General features: G+C 38.6%; 1 protein-coding gene across 1 annotated transcript in view; it reads right to left on the bottom strand.

Annotated features, from left to right (window-relative positions):
• The window catches only part of adck1 (aarF domain containing kinase 1), a 61,873-nt gene that overhangs the window by 24,163 nt on the left and 14,543 nt on the right, over positions 1 to 23,167 (bottom strand). The window contains exons 3-4 of the mRNA XM_015381843.1: positions 9,360 to 9,563; positions 549 to 707 (exon numbers count right to left, since the gene is read on the bottom strand). Coding sequence (XP_015237329.1) covers positions 549 to 707; positions 9,360 to 9,563 — 363 coding nt within the window. The remainder of the gene's footprint in view (positions 1 to 548; positions 708 to 9,359; positions 9,564 to 23,167) is intronic.

The following is a 23,167-nucleotide window of genomic DNA, read 5'->3' as shown; positions in this document are numbered from 1 at the left end:
ATGATCTGGTTGAACTGTAAAGTGCCTTGAGATGACATGTGTTGTGAATTTGGCGCTATATAAATAAACTGAATTGAATTGTATTGTATTTAATGCATTGTTATTAGTATATAAAGGATACTACAAGGTAAAAACTCTTAACCCTGTTTTAGTTCATAAAAACATACTGTAAAAGAAGCATACCTATTGTTGGACTGCACAGGGTCTTAAGATTAGCACCTTATACCTACACAAAGTATTTTTGGAGGCTTTTTGTCTAAAGCTGGCAAGCTCACACTGTGCATGTGAGTTGTTTCCAGGTTCTCCAACCCCTGCAATTTTTTCTATAAACATGTATGTAAATTGAGCTGATAATTCTAGATTATCCTTACATGTGTATGCATGGTTATTTTCCCAAGTGTAGTTCTGTTTTGTTATGAACATGAGACTTTATTGTCTGCAATCCTTTGTAAATCGAACATGGTAAAGTTTACACAGATACAGAATGCATGGCTATATAGTTTTGACATGCAGGTGTGCACAGACAGATATAAAACAGCAATTCTCACCTCAATCACCATTATATCCTTGGAGCTTTGTCGCTGAACTTTTGGGTGCTGGACCTTGATGGCTACGGTTCTGCCATCATGCAGGACTGCTTTGTGGACCTGCGCTAAAGACGCTGCACCCTGAGGCTTTTCCTCAAATGAAACAAACAACTCCGAAAGCTGCAGGAGAACAAAAAAAAATGCAAACATTTTAACTCCCAGTCTGGTAATGAAAATGCCAATGCAAAAGTTAAAAAATAGATTTTTCTAAAATATGCAACTTAGACTTTTCCTCTTGAAATATCTGTAATAGGGGGATGGGCATTAAACAAGATTAGCTACCCATATTGTGTGTATATTAATGTGTAATCCCATTCATGTTTTCATTGTTGCAGGTCTAGTTAAAGTTCAGAAGGAGGTGTGTTGCCCAATGAAACGCCACCATCTATAGAGTTAACCATGAGTGTAGAGATCAGAGGCTGCTGTCTGATCCCCTCAGTCCACCAGCATGTCTGTATCACAGCATTCAGCCCCCAGTTTGTCCTCAGAGCATAGGTGGTCCCTCATTAGCTTCCACTGCTCTCTGTGGACTCCCAGAACACACACAGTAATTAGTGTGTAGGTTTGAAGGTTAAACAGACTTCCCCAGGGACATTTGGTTATTAGAAACGACTTATTGTGTACTTGGGAATCTGAGAATTGCCCCCAAGCTTTCCTGCTTCATGGAGACAAATCTGTTCAGTTAAAGGAAAACGCTACATACAGCCTCAAGAAAATTGTTTTCCCTAAGGCCTGCAGCAACTACTTACTGACATATACAACAATGTTAACAGTTAAATGCATCCTAAGGACATATTGTGACTAACAATGTATTTGGAAACAACATCCCAAATGTATAACAGCAGATTATGTTTCCAATTTTTTGAACTGCAGTAACTGTAAATGCTCATATTTTCCAAAAATGGTTTGTAGGGCTGTCTTTAGCTTCTAGTTTTGACTGAATCTATGAAGAGAAAAAAGAGAAGAAAATATGATTATAAATATCGACAAATTAATCACTTAACTGTAGACATAGATATAGATAGAAATAAGTTTTCCTGTTATATCAATTCAAGAAACAAAGCCAAAATAAAGGATGAGAGCTGGGTAGTTAGGTAGAATGTGTCTTAGTTAAACAGTAGGTTTGGGGCGACAGTGAGTTTGCCCTGCTATCGGAGGGTTGACGGTTCAAACTCTGTCTTTCAGTGTCCTTGGGCTAGGCACTTCACCTGCATTGCCTGCTGATGGTGGTCAGAGGGCCCCGTGGCGCCAGTGTATGGCAGCCTTGCTTCTGTCAGCGAGCCCCAGGGCAGCTGTGGCTACAATGTAGTTTGCCACCATCAGTGAGTGAGTGTATGCGTGAATGACTGAATGTAGTTTAAAGCATTCTGGTCAAGTCTCCTGATTTGAAAAAAGAAGCGCTGTATAAGTACAGGCCATTTACCAAAACAGTAAGTTTCCGTCTGTTTTATCAACCAGGTTGTGTTTAAGCAATGAAAAGGCATCTTTATTTCTTTCCCAGGGTGTTTTTGCTTAGACTTCTATGTCCTGGGTTAGTATTTGGTTAATGGTCGTATCAAACTCTAGATGATTATTTTAATTGCTTTTAATCTTCAGGCTTCCTCTTGTAGTACTTTAGTGTCGAATCAAGCAAATAACTGGAAAGGCCCTCCTGCCCCCAACTTAATTTTACACTAAAGTTTTTTAAATGAAGTCATGTGTGGAATCAGGGAACTTGTATAGAGTCCCAAAGAGATATTTGGGTCTGTTGATAGGAGTGTTCAAGAAATCACTGGTGTCCAAAGCCAGTCTTCAGTGATATGGTTTGTATGTTTAGATGCTGTACTGATTTAAATCAATTGATTCAAATAATTGGTTTATTCAGAGGCCTCATCAGAGCTTGGTTATTTGCTAAGGAGGCAGTAAATGTAAGTAGGCCAGTAATATATGACAAATATGTGGCTTAAACTTAAATCTGTGAATCAGATCTTTAGTCGCATAGTGAAGTATGAGATCAGGCTGATTTGTTAAAAATAATTTTCAGATTCTCTTTTTTAGTTTAAATCTGTTTTGCACTTTTGTTTTTCTTTCGATTAGTTTTACACTCCTTTCATGTTTTTTGTTTGCTTTTATAGTCGTATACTACAACATTTAAAAATATCAATTTTGTGTCATCTTAGCTGTGGAAATAGAATGTTTAAAGAAATTCAGTGTTCTTCACTCGATGCATTGTTCTTTATAACTTAGCAAAAAATGCTGCTAGAGGAACCTGTGCTAAAGTCTTAAAACAAACTTATATTTCGTTGTCCTGTTTCAAAACAATCCATAAAGAGAGAAGATTCCCCTGCTGTTTGGTAACATGAAAAGAGGCTAATTTGAACACGATGTTGGCCCGTCAGGTACAGACAGAACATGAGCCCTGCAGAAGATGCCACCAGATATTAAATTATACATCCAGCAGGAGCTGCTGTGCGGCCTCAGCTGAGCTATTCATTATGCAAATACGCTAAATGGAATGAAATTGTCTGCACCCACCAGTGTCTACACAGGACAACATCAACAATCCGGAGGGATCTGACACGCCAAAAGTCCTTTCATGGTTTAAGAAAACGTGTAATTTCTCAGATGAGCCCATCATTTTAAGCAGCAGCCTGAGCTCTCGGAAATCCCAGCAAAATTAAATCAGACAGAATTATAAAACTAACATCAACTTAATCTAAGAGAGGATGGAATACTATGAATATTTGCAGCTCTCTGCCATACACTCAACACTCATGTTGAACTCAGCTTTGGAGTTAATAAACATGGTAATGCATGCAATCAGGCCCTGCTCCCATGGGGCAGACCCTCAGTGACATACGTTCACTGAAATGAGTTATGGCACAAATAAAATGGCCCCCGAGGCCTCACAGTTGGATGGAAACACATCGGTGTCTGTGTCACTGAGGAAAGGTGGCCAGTTTGGCTGCTGGCAGTGAGCCACAGCCCCAGCTGGCTGAAAATACATAAATCATTACAGAGCAGAGAAAAACGGAGGCAGGAAGGAGAGATTGCTCTGCAGAAGTTGGAAACTAACAGCCCTTTCAAGGAATCTTAATGTAAACCTCAAAGCCATACAGACAAATATCCACACCCTTGTTGACCTGCATTGGTGTATAATGAAAACAGCCACATTGACTTTCCTAGGTCTTAAATATTAAATACTTAAGTAGGCTTCCTATATTGCCAGAAGATTCCTGAGAAAATTCATCCAAATATAATTTATGCAAAGAATAGCAAAATAAAAAATAAGTGCAGAATGCATTAGTTTGCATTGCATTTCTGTGAGTCATATTTGGATTTTTGGATTAATAAATAACTTATTGATCTCTCCCGTATGATGCAAAATGAACATAGATAGTAAAAAAGTTAAGATAATTCAAATATTTTGCGGGTATGATCAGGGTATCTCCAAAACAATCTTCCTACGTAGGTGTATGGTTTCATTTGGTGGCTTATTTGGGATTTTTATCAGTTTGGGAACAACATTCCTCCTCCACTTCCTGAAACGCCACAGATGTCCTCACACCCACACACTCCAACTTGGACAGCCATATAGTGGTCATGTTCTCCTAGGTCACGCCTTTAGAAGCAGCTAAGTGTGACATTCATCCTGGACCCAGTTTAGTAAAACATATTGTGCATATTGGGCTTTTCAGCAGGTTTGCTGCAGCCAGATCTGTGCACAGTGGGAATACATATGTTGCTACAAATGGTGCTGGAAATGGCGCGCACCGCACTCAATGCTTCTACATGACAAAAAGGCCATGATGTAAAAAAGAAACATGTGCGGTGAAAAGGAAATGATGCCGGAGCGGCCGACGCTTCCACTCCGGAGCTGCCTGGTACAGCTCATCAGCGTTGCTTCTTTCCCAGCCACTTTGGGAGGGAGGAGGGCTGATTCATCCCATTCGCCCTGCTTTCTACATACAAGACTTGTATCATTGCCTTTTCAGGGATAATGAGACCCCATGCAGATAGCAGGAGAAATCAAACCCAATGAGCACCTTTTGTAAAAAGCCTGAGAAAAATATTATCTAGTGGTTTTGCATTAGAGGAGGACTTGAATAAATGTACAGATATAAAATATAAGATGAAACTTGTAATTTGTGATTTCTTTTTTTCCTCTGAGAGCTTTACAGAAGTTCTTCTGAATGTTGGAGATGCTGCAGGTGTGCTGCTGTATACAGAGTTCAGAAATCAAGTGCTACTATCAATTAGCCTAGATGTTAGAACTGCTTCCTTCTCTCTCTATATATATAAAAATTATGATAATACATTTTATTTAAAGTGAATTTCAGAACCCGCATATTAGTTTTAGATTCAGACAAAGGTAAAGTATCAGTATTATGAATATCAAGAGGGAGTGAATTCCAGAGTTTGGGAGAGAGCGGTAAAAAGCTCTACTACCCATGGCGATAAGGCAGGCAGGAGGTATCAGGAGATACCAATCTGAAGAGATCTGAGAGTTATGGGGGAGCTAGATTAGGGATGTGCTTGAAAGCAAACAGGAGGATTTTGAACTGAACTCTGAATCTGACAGGAAGTCAGTGAAGCTCCTGTAGGACTGAGGTGATTTGATGATGTATGAGTGTTTTGGTAAGTAAAAGAGCTGAATTCTGGACCAACTAAACCTAATGGAGAGATTTCGGATCAAGACCAAAAAGAAGAGAGAAGCAGTAATCAATGAGGGAGGTGAGAAGGCTACAGATATGAACAGAAGCAGAGAGCAGAGAAAGACGGATGAAGACGAATGTTTCGCAGGTACAGATATGCAGAACGGGAAATGTTAATGATGTGGAAGGTGAATGAGAGAAGCTACAGAGGATGACACCCAGACTCTTGACCTTAGGAGAGACGGTGGAACTGCAAATTGAAAGAGAGAAACCGTCCGTCTTGGTTAAAACTGATTTAGTTCTTACCAGCACCATCTCTGTTTTGTGGCAATTTAGCTCCAAGATATTAGAGGTAATCCAGCCTTTAATATCAGCAAGGCAGAAGGTAAGGGGTGAGCAGGGCTCTTTCTGAACCCTCATACCTCCGTGGGTGCGCTCTCATGCATTTTTTGTTTGTGTTTTTTTAAGTCATAGGGAAGCAGCTGTTCCAACGGTTGCACTTCTGAGTTCTCCCGAGTGGTGCCCGACTACACATGTTAATAAAGTGAATGTGACTGGTCGATTATCAAGGGGGAGGGATTATGGTGGCGGAAGGTTTGCAAGCATGTTTGGTTGTGGCCGGTGTCCCAGAAGCATCTTGCTAACCAGTTAGCAACTTGGTGCTAGTAGGTTCCCAATGGGAAATTACATTGGGACGAAGTAGTACTTAGCAACGACAATGTCAAGGAACGTTATGGATAGCGGAAACATGCAGGAGGAGGAGAGTTTTGGGAAAATATGGTCTGATAAAGAGTACCTTTATATACATGTTTAAGCCAGAATGATTTGAAATTTAAATACAACTTCCCTACGACTTTTTTTTTATTTTTTGAGCTCCTTCGGCCATTCACGCACACAGTTACACACTGATGGTGGTAGGCCACAGCTGCGACAGAATCAAGACTGCCCTTCACAGACGCCAACGGGCCCTCTGACCTAACATCAGTAGGTGAAGTAGGTAAACTATCTTGCCCAATGACAAGAGTGAGCTATGGAGCAGAGCAGGGGCTAAATTAGTCAACTCTGTTTTTAGGAAAAACTCCTCTATCCTATGCTACTGTCCCCCCCTTCGACCATGCAGTAGACTGGGTGGCCGTGCAGGCTCAGGTACACCATACAAAATTTCAACAACGGGTACATGTCAATCAGAAGAGGACAACTGAGTAAAAAAAGGTGTCCTGGTCTGATCAATAATGTTTTTTTTTTCCTTTTTTTAACATCATATGGTGAAATCTCCATTTGCCTTCAGTAAACATGGCTCTAATACCCAATATAAGAGAACGGTAAACTTGTGAAGATATTTTGATGCTTGTTGGAAGATTCTGCAATGAAGACCTTGGGTCTAGCTATTTATCTGGATAGCTCTATGACACACATAACTAACCCAACCTTTTCATAGAACAGGTGCCGATGACTGTGGACTCTTACAGTCAGATATGTCATGTTATCTATCTATCTATTGCCTATCCTCACATGAATTCTGGGGAATTGTGTTAATCTTCTGCAAGAGGCAGGTACACCTTGAACAGAATCACAAAGTAAAACAAGGACACCCACATTGGACAACTACCATATCTCAGCAGAGTTCAGAGAGACCACTGAACATAAAAGCCATGCTTTTTCACTGTCAGAGAAAGCTAATTCCATTAAAAGCCCCTGGGCCAGGATTCAGTGGGAAAGGCCTTCTGCTGCTCACACTGGGCTTGGTTCTGCTGGAGGTTTCTTCCTATAAAAAGGGAATTTCACCTCAACATTGTCATTGCATGCTCATTGTTAGGGATTTCTAAGGTCAATGACAGTACAAGTCAGGCAGTTTGAGTTGGTCTTCAAAATTGATTTATGAGAACATTTTTCATTTTGCTCAGTTTCTTTTTATCATCCATTTTAGTTTGCTTCTCATCGTCCAAGCATACAAATAGGTATAAATGTTCAAATAGTGTTTTTTTGATATTCACAAAAATAATTTTGTTACTGAACTGGGTCTAGAAATTAGAGTTTATGAGGTTACTTTCTCATATTCTTCCAAGTCCTGTATTTATGGAACCATTATTTATCCTGCACTTGCTGCTATTGCACTTCAGGTTAGATCTAAACTGCATTCCGTTGCCTTGTACATGTACCTGTGTAATGACAATAAAGTTCAATCTAATCTAAAAAAAAAATCTAATATTCCACTTTGCTCAACATTGATGCAAACTAGAGATAATATCAATACTGGTCGCCATATTGAAGAAAATTCTAGAAGTGGTATTAGTGAAAACGGGCACAATGCATAGTGGCAGATTTATCCAGTGTATTTTTATAATAAATTTAAGTTGGTTTAAAAATCTCTTGAACAGAAGAACCCCTCCCTAATTTAAGAGGTAAATTCAGTCAGCCAATACACCAAAAGAAAGCTTTAGGTGTTGCAAAATGTACCAAGATCTGCATATAATATCCGGATTACAAGAGACCAAAATGTGGATCGGTGCCTCCCAGGACACACACACCCGTTCATTCATGTACCTAAAGCTGTAGCCTCCCTCAGTAGTAAAATGTGTCCTGTTGTAAACCAAAAAAATGTCTCAGGCATTGAGTTTAACAAGTTTAGAGTAGGTTCATGGTGTTTAAATTCCCCAGATTTAACGCCAACTATACCTTAATGGTAAAGAACATAAGGAAATAAAATGTCCCTCTGAGACACCCAGCAGTGTAAAAGCTTACCACACCAAAGTGATCCAAGGCAGATGAGTAGTGTAGGAAAATGAACATGTTAAGGCTGCCCTGCATTGTGTTGAGCTTATAATTGTTGTGAAACTGTTACATCTGATTTAATGGAAATATAGAAAAATCTAAGTGAAACATGCATTTCTATAAAGGCTTCATCAGTTTCTTCAATGAAGCGAATTGGTTTCTTTCGAAGCAACAACAAAATGTTCAGTCCAAACCTGACAATTACTGACAGTTCACATCCAGAGATTATATCAACCTTTCTACAAAGCAGGGGGACGACAATTAACTTTACTACCGATGTTGCTGATTCGATGTTCCTCAACTGGGCACAATAAGTCCACTTCTTTAGTACCCAGTATGCGTTAGGAGAGGACCTGTGTATCTGAGTATAACAGAATAATTGCCTGGCCTCCTGCAGGCCCTAAAAGGCTGTCATAACAACTGGGTTTGAGAGCAAACACCGCACTCGGTGCCAATAGCTGTAACAGCTTTTTCAGCTTATAAAACCAAGCAAGGACACAATGTCAGACTGCTCCAGCTCTGCTTTATTTGCCCTTTTTTTCCCCCTGCAAGCCACAAAGAGCACATGTACAGACAAGCGCACATTTAACACCAAATCAGAGCTGGTGATAAAGAAGCCTCAAGTGCCAAAAAGTGCAAATGTAAGTGCATTAAAGGAAATTGGGAGCTCGAAGTCACGCTTTCCTTTAGCAGAGAATAAAACCCTCAGAGTACTTTGGTTAATGCAACTCTCAGTTTGCTTTAACTGCAGTGTAATTTATATTTAAACCTGTGCTTTCTTAACTTAACATCAAATCCGTATGGATTTGACAAGGGAATTTCTGAATAGCACAATCTGAGAAAAACTGATTGGTAAAGAGGAGGTGTAAACATGCAATAGGATCCAGTGTAAAAAGTCAAGATTTAGGTTAGTATTCATTTTCACAGCAATCCTGTTTTATTTTCACCACAGGTAAAGAGATATATACATATATATATATAAAGCAAAATATGAATTTAGCTTTTCAGAAGCATTTTTCTAAAGAAAAAGTAAAAAGTAAAGCATGCCGTAATGTGTCTGGTGTGTTTTTTTCTGATTTTTACCCAGTAATCTTTGGTTTTACAAAACTTTATATGTAATGAGGGTTTTAATCCAACACATTTTCTTATTGGATTGAAGAAAAAAAAATAAAATTATAAAGAACAATTTAAGCATACATTTTATAAAGCTGTATCCCTCTCTTTATCACTATTGATAAACAAGAAAACTGACTGACGATCAAACAAGCAGAAACGTCCTGTTTTAGTGTCTAGTGCTAAAAGTTAACCTTCAAATCTTTGCCATAATTGTTCAGCTGAAGGGTATACTGTATCTAACTGGTTTTACCTCCTTTCCGAGATCCTCTCTGATGACCTGCTGAATCTCCTCCATGGTGCTCTCAGGAGCTCTGCTGTGGAGCACCTTCAGGGTGGAGGTATACTCCTCGGGCAGCAGATAGTCCAAAGCACCGAGGTGTTGCCCCACTTTGATGAAGGTGCCCCTGTTGGCACAACACAAGTCTCGAAGACGCTCTGCTGATCGCCGATGCACCTAAAAGGAGAGGGAGTAACCAAATAAAATGATTGTGTAAAACTCATAACCTCTTCTTAGCATTTTCAAATAAATTGTCCCAAGTAAAAAAAATAAAAAATAAAAAATCTTGAAAGATTCAAGTTGGTTCTTTTGTTAAGATCGGGGGGAAATTTTAAATTTATGCAAAGGGGGTCAAATACTAACTAAAGTCTTTCCTCCTCCACAAATAGAAAAATGATAATAGTTTCTTTATGTATGTGACTTATGCTGGAAGGCATCATCACTGTGAGACAGAAGAGGGACAAACACAAAGCCTGTGTGTGTTGGTCCCGTCCCGTCTGTCCCATTTGAACCAGCTGGATGTGATAATGCTTATAGAGAGTTTGTCTCCTGAGACCCGTGCAAATAAAAAGGCGTGAAATTAGCTCCCCTTAACCCCAGTAACCCCACCCCCCCCACAGACACACACTCACACACGCATGCACAGCTGACTCCCAGAGGAGCGTTTGACACCAGTGTCATCTGGCCGATGATGACAACGCAATGACAGAAACAAGTCACCAGAGATTACCAGATGAGCCTTTTTTTGCTAAGAAGAGCATTGGATTTATTTACAGCAGGCCACCTTCTCAAACTGGAGAGCATTGAGCGCTCCTTTAGCACCAAAAACACTGCCTGGAATAAATTATGTTTCTCAAAGTACAAAAAAATGGAAAGGAAGGTATTTCAAAAAATCAAATCAATGACATTTTACTGTAAAGCATTTTTAATATTAACAATACTACAACTACATTTAAATCCCAACTGCAATCATGAAAAAAAAATCATTTCCATTTTGAGAAAAAAAAAACAAAAAAAACCTGAGTTTAAACACACTAAATACCATTTTCTTCATCTTTAACATATATATAAATTAGGGCTGAAACAATTAATTGGATTAATCATAATTAATAGATTATTGAAACAATCGTCAACTAATTTAGTAATAGATTAATCGTTAAACGTAGTATAGAGAGTCTAAAACATGTCTTTAGCTGACAGAGAAACCTACTTAGAGCAGCAATTACACCAAAATTGCAACAAAATTTTTTTTTTAACATTTTGCATTTAAGATTTAAAATCAAAGTAATCTGTACATATTCTCTAGCCAGAACTCCTCATTTCGAAACCTTTTAGTTTCACTTGCTTTAATTTTACAAGAAGTCTTCTTTAAGGAACCTTTTGCTATCTGATTATTAATCTACAGATTAAATGATTTTTAAAATAAAATATATAAAAAAAGAGAAATTTGATGAACAACAAAAAAAAAAAAACTAAACACACAAATAACTGAATATATATCATAGGAACCATCCTCAACAGATCATGCAGGACAGAAAAATATGCTGATCTAAATGGATGTTAAATCAGAAGTGCATACTTTAAATTTAAAAGAGTTATTTTTAATCATAAGTCAGTGTATACAATACATCTACACCCCTCCATTATTAGGGACTGCAGCATGCAACTGTAAAAACTGTTTAAAGTAGAAATATAAAGGTTATGTCTACAAATTAACATATTAAACTTATACAAAGAATATTTTTATTTTAACAAAAATTATTAACAGTACATATTAAATAATAATGACACAAATAATAGCATAATGAAAAGACTTGTCAGAACCATAAAACAAATCATTTGTTTGACTGCATCTCTTTTTAGCAGAGTCAGATATAGTTAATGTACCTCAATTTATTGAAAGGATGGTAAACATAACTGTACGAAAAAAAATTTAAAATACAAGAGTGAGAACAAAATAACACTACATATATTAGGAAAGAGAAACTTGAAAAAAATTGATGGAAAACAAAAAGAGAATAAAAACTCAAATGTAATAATGTAATATTTTATATTCAGATGATGAGATTAAACTGTATGAACCTTGCAGCTCATTCCCATGAATACTTGTTTGCTGCAGATTATCTCATTATCATGTCTGCCTTTAGGGGGGAAGATTATGACTGAAAACTAATCTGGAAGTTGATCAGACCCAAAATGATGTCATCTCATGGTTCGATCATCAGATCGATCTCTGCTCTTCCTCTTTTCTGCTCTCCTCCAGTAATCAGTCAGCTTTGCTGAATGAGGGCGTGCACTAAGCTTGAGGATGACATCACCATAGCGATGCAGCTCCCTGAGAGCCGGAGGGGGAACGCTGCTCACAGATAGGCTGACACCCACCACCGCCCACCACCTCGGCGCACGCGCAGACCATGGAAACGGACAATTAGTGATAGAGACACAAGGGTTAATTTGTGAGAGATACGGGTTGGTGCAGAGCGTCTCACAGTATCTCTACACTTATGCTCTGCACTAAGATGGTGATTTGAAGGAAAGAAACAGCTGCAGGAATCATGATGGGATGGATTTGAGGCCGAGGAAGCAAGGCAGCGAAATGAGGGAATGAAAATGGCAAAAATTAGTCAAACTGACAGCTAAAAAAAGCATCGGATTCCTTAACTAACTAATCTTAATTTTGATAACATTGAAGCAGAAAATGTGCCAACTCTCAAGCAGGCAGGTCGCAATCACCTGGCTAATTGTTATCCATTGGTTTAGCTCTTCTGTTGCAAGGGAAAAGCAGTCTTAACTCCTCTGACTTTTCCTCCACAGATGGTTAAATGTTAGGTTAAAAAAGGCTGGATCTTGTTTTTCCTGGTATTTACTGTGTTTCTGTTCAAACATGGGGACCTCGAGGCCAGCTCCCCGCGGAGCCTATCGCTGGATGGCCTTCAGATGCCATTAAGCACAGATGGCAAATTGTTTTCTGAGAGAGCACCCCCTCCTCTTCCCTTTGTGCACTTTGATAGTATTTCAGAGTAAAGTCAATGGATTAAACACATTGGTTAAATCAATTTGACATAAATCCTCACAATAGAGATGGCCTGAGTGATCTGAACTCAATTATACAATAAATCTCAAGGTAGTCTTACTATTAAAGTAAAAAGACAGAAAAAAATAGTAGATGACTTCATTATTAGAAACCGAAAATCAAGAAGCAAGCTTATTATGTACAAAATAAATCTAGAAACAGATCCAGAATGACACTCACTGTCTCTAGAGTCAGAGGTGTGGACATGTGTGCAGCTGGAAAGCAGAGATCAAGCTCCAGCTGCAGTAATTGATTTCTGCAGCCCCACCACGACTAAATGACTGGGATTAGTGGACTATGAACAAGACCTATTTATTACTGGGATGCTCATGATTAGCTCGTTACTCAGTTCACTGGGGCTCATCTCTCCGGCTGTCACTGGGGAGGGGAGAGGCTGCACAGTGTTTGTGCTGAGATTTAAGCCCGTACGGTCAATAAGGCTTGGCTACAAGTATTATAGCAGCAAAGCCACCCTCAAAGAGTGCTCCTGCAGTTAATGCACAGGCCCCGCTGCTGCGGATAATATCAAAAATACATTTATTTTAACAAAGCCCAACAGGGACACGACAAATTGAGAAAAAAAATCTAAGCCGTTGGCTACGTATTTCTCTGAGCCCTTGCCGCTGCTTGCCGCCGTGATGCAGCTTTGTCACTGTAACACCCTGAGAACGGCCTGGGTGCAGAATTCAGGGAGAATGTCTGGGAAACGAAGAAGAGGGGCCATGGGAAGATGGAGGGTGCTGATTTTTCCAACAGCAAGCACAGTTAATTTCATGCTCTGCATTTTATTGTCATGCCTGAGTGATGCTGCCTGGTGCTGCAAGAACGGCAGAAAGACTCTAAGTCACGACCCAGTGGACGCTCAGGATCAGTTATAACCAGCCAAGCTTAAAGCAAATACAGAACAGACTACAGAAAAACACCATTACTGCTAATTAAAAGTATTTCTACAACAACGGAAATATTTGGATTTGGTGAAATTCAATTCTACCTCTCACACTCATAATTAAAAAAGATTTTTGTCTATTTCCTTGAAAAAAAATTACTATTTTCCTTTCAGGTATAGAGGATGATCTTTTATTTCAGGTGGATCACCTAAATAAGTGGTCCTCTTAATTGTCAACCATTCTGGTGATATGTTTACGTAAGGCCGTCCTACATGCTCACCCCGTTAGCTATCTTTTTCTGCACATGCACACTTTCAGCGTATATGTGTGGTTGTTTAAAAAAGGCAGAGGATCATATGTGAAAAAGTGAAGAAAAGAAAGGAGGCAGAACAGGTTGATATATCCCAGAATGCTTTGCATGGAGAGATCTCCTTGCAAATGCCATTAAGCGGCAACTAATAACAAAGATAGCGCAGGGACCGCGCAGTGGAGGAGGATTTACGTGACCAGAAGGGAGCAAAATGCAGTGATTACCTGTCTGAATGGTCTGTTAACTGAGTTTGCTATAAAGCTATGGGTTAGGGCAGACGTTCGGCCACAGTAAGCTTGAATGAGCTATGAGAATAGCAGTTTTTAAACAGAGCATACACGTGAAGAAATGGGCTTATGCATTTTCTTTTTCTTTTTTTTTTTTTTTATGGAGTGAGTGGGTCTTTTAAAAAAATTTGTGAAAATCCTCCACAATACATTTAAAGTCTGCTTCTTAGCAACCTCAAGGTTAAGCTCCTTTTACAGATTTCAGTCTAAAGATTAGCCATTTGTGTCAAAAATAATACAGCGTTTCTTTGAAACCAATTTCTAGTTTGCTTACTATCCTGAGAGTCTACGTTAATCTGGAAAGCCCAAAACTAGGGATGGGAATCAAAAACCGGTTCCTGTTCAGAACCGGTTCTGTGTGTTCCAATTCCATGGCACTGTTTGACAGCTTGCTTAACTATTCTCTTATCGATTCCAGGCAGCACCAGAGCCTAGGGCTCTGGGAAGCACGAATTATTTTGTATGCAAGTTATACACACGGCATTCAGTAAGCAAGTACGGCATGACCAGGTGTAAGTCTACAAAAGCGAAACAAAAAAATTGTTGTCCCATCGCGTAAACCGATCGAAAGTTTGGCTTCATTTTAATAGGGTAACCAGACGTTCTCTTTTTCCCGGACATGTCCTACTTTTCAGACCTAAAAAAAATGTCTGGGGGGAATTTCAAAATCGTCCGGGATTTTGGTCGAGTACAGTGCAGCACGTAGTCAAAACAGGGAGCCAGAGCGGGGACGAAAGCCGGTCGAATAAATGGTAGCTGTGCGCGCAGGCTACCATTCATTCATCCTGTCTGCTGAACTGCTGCTAGTTTTACTCACATGCCTGGAAGATGTCTAGTGCTACTACCACAGATGATATAACCCCATCAGGGACTTAGGTAATTAATACAGAAGTGATAACTTTACTAATAGCCTTAAAAGGTAGGAAAACACTTTCTTATATACTCAGATTACACCAACTGGCTTTCTTTTTCTTTAAAGGAATAGTACACCCAAAACATGATTAGCCTTCATTTTCTACTCACCCCCAAACCAGATGAAAGTGCGCATTCAGCGTCTGCTCTGCCAATAATGCAAGCGTAGAAGAAGAAATGTGCTGTTTACCTGTGCAAAGAAAGAAACAACGAAATAAAAATGTCTGAGGACTTCAGTGTTGAGGAAGAGCATGAGTTCTTTGCCGAGCTGAATGCGCACTTTCATCTGGTTTGGTCTGCCGGTTTCCGTAGCGTCGTGAGCTCGCAGGCGCGCGCTTTCAGGAAATCCTATACACTACTGTTTATGCTCTAAAAACATTCTAAATGACTTTGTTTCGAGTAAATTATGGATGCTACCCACTCAGGACACTTGGAATACATTGGACGAGCAGTATGGAGGAATATTGACACGTTTTTTGTGGACTTTTATGGACCTTTCTGTCTCAGGCACCATAGACCTCCATTATTTGAATGTCAGCAGACAGCAAGAAGCCTCCCAGATCTCCAGATGCATTTGAGATATCAAAAAAGTACTCCAGAGTGTTGTTCAGCATGGGGGTGAGTAGAAAATGAATTCATGCCCCAAACCAACCTGGTTTAAAGATATCGAACCCCACCTCAAGGTTATTACTGGATTTGGGCCTGCTTAAGCAGAATATTCATCAAAAGAAACAAAACTTTCCACTGAAACATTCCAAATTTCTTCCGGAAGAAACTGAAAGAAACTGTTTTTTTCGTCCGATCGGGAAAAACCATGGAAGAATCCTGGAAATGGTCAGCTACAATGTTTTAATATAAGTAATTAAGTTTCAAAGCTAATAAATCCACAAACAATGTCTAGATTGGTAAGGAATAAAATAAAAATACATAACTAATTGTAGAAAATTTGATGTGTAGAGTATAAATATTTACGATGCCAGTGTTGAAAATGATTCTGCATCCGAAGGAATAGTAGGGTGAAGTCAAATGAGAAGGAGCTTAGGCATTACCAGGTTGAAGTAGCTCTATGATAGTGTTGAGATAGTGATGTATGGACCGTTTCTTCTTGGCATTACATTTCAAAGATTTGGGCCCCAAAAAATAAGCAAAAGAAGGGTAAACAGTCAAGCTTTTGAGCACTGGTGCTGAGTTAAGGAAGCAAAGAGGCTTAGAAGTCACACGGAGGTTAACGCTTAACTTTTGGACAGGAAGGTTACATGTTTCACCAAACAACTGCTTGGCAAACAGTACATTTGAAGGTTGGAGCAAGATTTGGTGGGCATGCGTGTACCACCTACTGGCTTGGAGGACTTAAACTTCTAGAAATCTCCTTTTATATTAAAATACATAAAGAGATTTAAGGTTTGTTCAGTGGAAAACTCTGAGGTCAAACCCAACTGGGGCTAAAATAAAACAAATGAAGGATCAAAAGTTCCTTCAAAATTATGTAAAAAATGTGTTGCCTAGAATAATGAATGCTTGATTGCAGTCATCTCCACCAAGGGTGGCACAAATAGTAAGTGTAGAAAGTACATGGGTAATGCTCTTATATACTGCATTCCACTACAAAGCTAAGAGATGCTATAAAAAGCCTCTTGTGAGAAACCTGAGATTACTCAATAAAGGCCAGTGATGCAATACATAAGTCTGGCCAAAGAGATTCGCTCCGTCTAAGACGGATGTAAGTCAGTTAAAACTTTTTTTTTAGGAGGTTTTTACAGTACAAGTGGCTCGTATTTTTTTTTTTTACAGTAGGTTGACAAGAAACAGGGTACAATACAGGGGGAGAGACATCCAGGTTAAAACGGTTTTAAGGTTTTTTTTTCCTGCATCCACATATTTTCCCAATTTTTTCTACAACCTATTACTAAAACGATTACAGATATAAAATATGTGTAAATATATTCATATTTCTATTGGATCTCATTTCTAAGAGCTTCAAGAAAATATACTCCATATTTCTTTAATTAATTGGAAAATACCAAATGTTGTAAATATTTTGTAAATTGGTCCCTAACTTTCTGTCCTTTCATTCTTAAGTGTTTTAAAATCTTCTTAAAGAGAAATCGCAATCATCCAACATCCCTGACAATAACCAGAGCGTTGCAAAAACTGGACTTAAGAAATTATGCGCAAAACTGATGAGTGTATCTTCAGCAGTCAAACTTTTACCAAACTTCTGTGGTATAGAAATTTACGTTAAGGCTTTTACAGAGTTGCTGGACATTTAATGGATGTTTATAATGCATATAAATGATTAGGCAGGCATTTCCCTCTTAGATTTTCTATATTGTTTCAGAACGTTGGTAATCCTGACCAAGAAAAGTAGTTTATTATTGTATAACATAAGCTGAGGTAAACAACATTGTGTGAAAATAATAGCATTTATGTAAGTATCTATGGATTAAGTTTAATAGGGGAACTGAGTCTCTCTTGGGAAAAAATGTCATCTGTGATTTAATATGTGAACTTTTTGGAGATTTTATGAGCAAAATCTGGGAGTGTTGTGAGATTTTGTATTTTATCAGTTCTGTGACAGCTGATGTTTTTGATGTCTGCTAGATTAGCTCTGGGATTACTTAAATGTGGTTGTGTGAGCAGGAACTGCTTGTTCTACTATAAATGTCCTCGGAGGACTGTTTTTTACCACTGCAGCTACCATAGAAGGTAGACATCTGTGGAACATTATAGAGCATAATAAAAGACACAAAACCAATAATTTTCTTTTTCCTTTTTTTGATGACTTGGTGTACAATTTTCCCTTTACAAACTAGAGATGTTTAGATTTCTTTTCCATTTTTTTTTTCACATTAGAATTATGTCGCTCTATCAATCTGTCAAGCACTAAATGCTGCTCCACCACCATTTTAACACCTGTGATCACTGGTTGATTTTTGAGTAAAGAAAAAGAGATGCCGTTAAGCTGGCTTTGAAACATAAATGTGGTCAGAATCCTCTTTTTTTGTTATATATGTTTAAGACTGGTATAGATATTAAATAAAAATACTATAGATATAAGAATACCATTACATTTTGAAATGGGAAGACTCAGCTTTTTCCGTTTCCTATTTCGGGTAACTGTGTTAACTCTAAACATCAAGCTGAAAATTCCCTCCTACTCTCACTTTCTTGTCACTTATATTCACAGTAGTAAACAGGGAACATCAGTGTTGTATCTGTCTGGCACAAATAAAAAAGAATGAGGGTTAGGGTTACCTCAAAACAGTAATGACTAAGAGAAATTGTAAACACCACTAAGGCATTTTCAAATTTAGTGACTTTACAGGTCAGCATGGACACAAGTATTTCCAAGCCATGACTATCATCTAAGTGTGTCTAATCAATTTTTCTTTTACTTTATCCTAAATATTTAGGTTATTCAAAAACATTCTTTTATAAATGATCCAATACTGAATTAATGTTTGGGGGATGGGGTTGGGGTGTGTTCCCAATTAAAACATCTTGCACATCATGTTGCAGTGCAGTGGCCACTCCTTAAAAAAAAGAAAAACACAACATAGTGTGGTTTCAGCGGCGCCATGCCAACTGCTGCGGGACTTGTCTTCTTCGGCTGGCACACAAGACAAAAAAAAACCCCACCAGCGACAGTGGAATGGAGTATTTACGCTGCTGTTGCTGCTGGAGAGTAGCTCGTCAGCCATGATGTAACCACAGCAGGCAGTCGGGAAGCAAATGTCAAACGTTCCCTCCTCTCCATCATCCCTCAAGGATTTTCCTGCCTTGGACTAGCTTGGCTGATAAGCTGCTGCCATGAGCACATCAAGGTCAGCAGTTATCTGGCCCCACCCCATATTTACATCGCTTGTCCCTCACAAGAGCGAGAGCTCCAGGAGGGGTGGTGGACCTCTTATCATGGCTGAGCACATCCCCTGTCATAACACTATGATACATGCAGACAATGCTGACATCTGCTGGTGGAAAGATAGAGTGCAACACTAAGAGATTTTCTCCCTGATGTCAAATCACTTTCTTTGAACTAAAGGACCAAAAATCTAAAATCAAGAGCCAAGACAGGAATTTTCCCAAAGTTAGGGTCAGATAGTGTTAGAAAAGGCTACAACCACTAAATTATTTAATGAAGATACACCGCAAACTTTGAATTGATGTTTCACAGAAGGTAAGAGGTGATTATGGACTAGAACTAATCCAATCTTTTAACTCAGCAGAACCTATGGGGTTTATTTCAATCAAAACATTTTAAAAATCTTTTTTTTTTTTAAAGAAGATCAAGTTAAACAGGTCTAAAAATAATAAAATGCCATTGCCAAGTGGCATTTAAAGGAAATTCCACAATTGTCAGAGATACTTTTAAGAATAGGGGCCAAGAGAGACCAGTTAGGGAACCACTAGGTAAAGATTATGAGAAAATACAAATAACAGCAGGGCTGGGGGCTATATCAAAGTGAGGCCATTTTGCTGGTCCTCACTTCCTATTTTGTTAATGGTTAATTCAATTCATTTCAATTCAGTTTATTTCTATAGCGTCAATTCACAACCAAGTCATCTCAAGGCACTTTACAGTTCACCAGATCATACAGTTAAATTCATTCAGCTTTCTATCTAAGGAAAACCAGCTGATTGCATCGACTCATTGACTCAAAGGCAGTCCCTCACACTAAGCATGCTTGTAGTGACAGTGGAGAGGAAAGGCTCCCTTTTAACAGGAAGAAACCTCCAGCAGAACCAGGCTCAGTGTGAGTGGCCATCTGACGAGGTCGACTGGGGTTCAAAGAGACAGAAGCAGAGATACAAAAGGCAAATGTAAAAGGTGACACAGCCAGGCAGACCAGCTCGGAGCCAGCTCCCCGGTCAGAGGATGAAGAGAGCACAGGGTGAGGTATGCACTGGTAATGGTAAGGTTTAGGGTTATTGTCAGGGGTAGGGCATAGAGAGGGTTAAAAATGACTGAAAATCAACAGAAGTCAATACATGGTCCCCACTTAATATGGCAAGAGGAGAAAGTGTGTGTGTGCTTGTGTGTGTGCATGCATGTGGCCATGTATTTGTTATCCAGTGGAAACAAATTCCCAGAAATATGCTACATTTTGGGGGACTTGTAGGTACTTGTGGGGACCATTGACTGGTCCCCATGAGGAGAAGTTATCTTCTCGGGTTTGAGGTTAGGTTTAGGACATAGTTGTGAGTTGAGTTTAGGTAAGGTTAAGGGTTATGTATATTTTGGTAATGGTTAGGATCTGGGTTAGTACATACAAATGAATGCCAAATAAGTGGAAGTCAATGTAAGGTTCCTGTAACGATTAGTGGGACATATCATGTGTGTGTGTTCTTTAGTTCTTTGAGGATTGTTTGGAACAAAGGGAGGACATTTTGCAGGTCCTCACTTAGATTTTCTTTTTCTTAAGTTTAGGGAGTGACTAGAGCTTAAGTTAAGGTAATATTAGGTTAAGGGTTATGGCATAGCAGGCTTGGAAATGATTGAAAATCAATAGAAGTCAACACTTGGTACCCAGTAAATACAGTATAGCAAGAAAATAATGTCTGTGAGTATGACTATACATATAAATATTTGCATTCATTTACTTTAAACTTGTTGAAAATGTATATATAAACAAGATTAACCATAGAACCATTATCCTAACTAGGACAGCCAGGCAGTTATTTAACAGATTTGCAAAACCTCTCTTAACTGAGACGAAAACAAATTTATTGGCACAGCATCATAAGCTTAGACTGTAATTGCAACTACTTGACATGCAGCTAAAAATACCATACAGAGTTCTCATAAACATGTTTGAATCACTACAAACAGCATTATGTTAAAGCCAAAAGAACCTGCATGAAAGAGAAGCAGATTATTTTAACATTTTTAATAATTTTATCAAAACCTTCCAAAAAGAACGTTTTTTTTTTATTGCTTTATGGATTTCTGCAAGTACCTTCGATCATCCTGGTTAATTTCCAGCTGTTCTGTGTTCAAACCTATATTTATACTAATGCAGAAATATATTAAGCTGAAAGTCTACCTTTTAATGCAGCAACTTCCCTATTAACTATGATAAACAACAAAATAATGTGTTCAAACAGTCCTTATATGGACTGACTGGTTAAATAAATAATAACTGATTAGCAGATTTTGAAGGGAATACTGCACACCTGCAGTGATTTGTAATCCCTTCTGCATTTGTGGAGAAGATCGTCAATTAAAGCACCATTAAAAATGAATATACAAATATAAAAATGGGGCCAATAGAGTGAAAGTTGTTTTCTCTGGTAAAAAGTCACAAATCAGCATAAGCAGAGGTTCTGATTTCCTTCCCCTCTGTGGTTCTTTTATATCACTGTGACAACCTCAGTGCAACAGGGGCAAGAAGCTGCGCTTTATCTTTAACCTTTGGGTGATGCGGAGACAGAGGCTGCATAATGCTGCACAGATGTGTCGAGTGAATCAGCGTTTTTGTTCTTTTCATCTCAGCCATGGAAAGCCACCTTCAAAATGGCTGCTTGCCTAAAGCCGCTCTGCCTCCTGCAGCTGAAGAGGCAAAGAGATCATTAGACATCACTTTCAGCAGTTTATTGCATCTCTCTTCATGCTTTCCTTTCTCCATATCCGCTAAAATGAACTTAAAAACCTGCAGAGGGCCTTCATTTCATTATGCCTTTAGGTTATTACAGTAATCTAATGCAAAGTCTCCTCTTTGTGTGCCATAACAACGCTGGAGCACATACTGAGGTTCACAGAACAAAGCCAATACAACATTTTTCATTAACATCAATATGCTTATGTTTGACATCCAATCTTGATTGAAAACTGTTATTACTATTATCAAAGATATATAAAAAATACATCTGAATGTTCTTTACATATTGTTACCCATTTCTGGGAAAAACTTGTGTTTGAAAACAGCTTGAATTTCCAATAAAACCACAAGTAATAAACAAAAAAAGAGCTAATTTGCTTTTTGGGGGCCAAAGCAAACAATTACATTTTTTAATAGGAAAAAGAGGAACACACTCAATAAACAATACCAGGCGATACCAGAGTATTGTACTTTGCACGTACTTTTATAAGGATTCTGTTAAAAATTGCATTTGATAAAAAAAAATAATAATAATAATAATAATGACAAGCAGCCTATACGTGATGTAGCCTTCATGTTGTCATGTTCTTTATCCTTTAAACAGGGCTATGTTCAATTACTGTATTTTTAAAATCTCAATATTCGAGGGAACCGACCCCTCCCAACCTTGCCTGTAGGCTTCATTCGGTGGTCATGCATTATTCATTTGCATTAAGTAAGCTACATTTAATTTCCCAATCATGTGTTGGCATGGCTTGTAATGAGATGCTAATAGAAGCTTGTACAGCTGGAGAGGGAGAAAGTAAAAGACAGACAACGCGGAAAGAGGACCAGGAGAGGATTGCATAATCAGTGCAGAGATAAAGACCTATCTCCATCGCACAGCACTCTGTGATGTTAATGGTGCTTCTGATGAGCATTTTAATCTGTCTGATTGTTTTGTCTTTGATTTGACTCAGTGGCATGAAGAGCTGAAGGGCAGGTGGAAGGACCACAAAGGAATACGGAGACAAGTGCAATCTGAGGACACCACAATCAAAATAAGAAATAAAGAGAACAAGGATAAGGAAAAATCTGCAAAATCACTGTTGATAGGTTGGGATGTTTCACTTGGAGTGCATCAGAAAACTATCTCTATATTTTCCACTAAATGTTTGCCCGTTGATTGGAAGCTCACAAAAGTTAATCCCAAGTTTGCAACAAAATACTAAAATTAATAATATTGGCCAAAAAATCTATACCTATCAAATATTTTTTGACTGCAGTAGCCAAAGTGCAGTTTCAGGTGAGCCCTGAGGAACTCTCACATAGTCCTATTGAGAAGTCTATGCAGTTTAAGATCATTCTACATTGTTACAGTTAGACATTTTCATACGTGTTGGACTCAAGGGATTTTTATCTATATTTTTTGTAAGTGCCACGAAAAATTATCAATATTTCAGTTTTTCTTACTATGCTCTGGTCTTGCTTCATTCACACTAGACTGAGCTGCAACCCAGAGCAAAACAGCATACTAAGGCAAAATTCAAACCTCAGAATCTGCTTTACTGTCTTCTTGACAGCAAAGACTGTGTAATATACATCTTGCCATGGTTGTCGGTCTATTTGGATCTGCTAGGACTACTCAGACATTGACTTGTAGCCAAGACTTCTGTAACAAAGCTGGCTGTGGATGCTTAAGAAACAACACAACCTCCATTTAAAAGGTGGTGC

This window comes from Cyprinodon variegatus, unplaced genomic scaffold, assembly GCF_000732505.1.
Source record: "Cyprinodon variegatus isolate N-32 unplaced genomic scaffold, C_variegatus-1.0 Scaffold243, whole genome shotgun sequence".
In the NCBI taxonomy this organism is placed as follows: domain Eukaryota; kingdom Metazoa; phylum Chordata; class Actinopteri; order Cyprinodontiformes; family Cyprinodontidae; genus Cyprinodon; species Cyprinodon variegatus.
The sequence above is the reverse complement of the archived record's forward strand: the minus strand, read 5'-3'. Positions and strand labels throughout refer to the sequence as shown.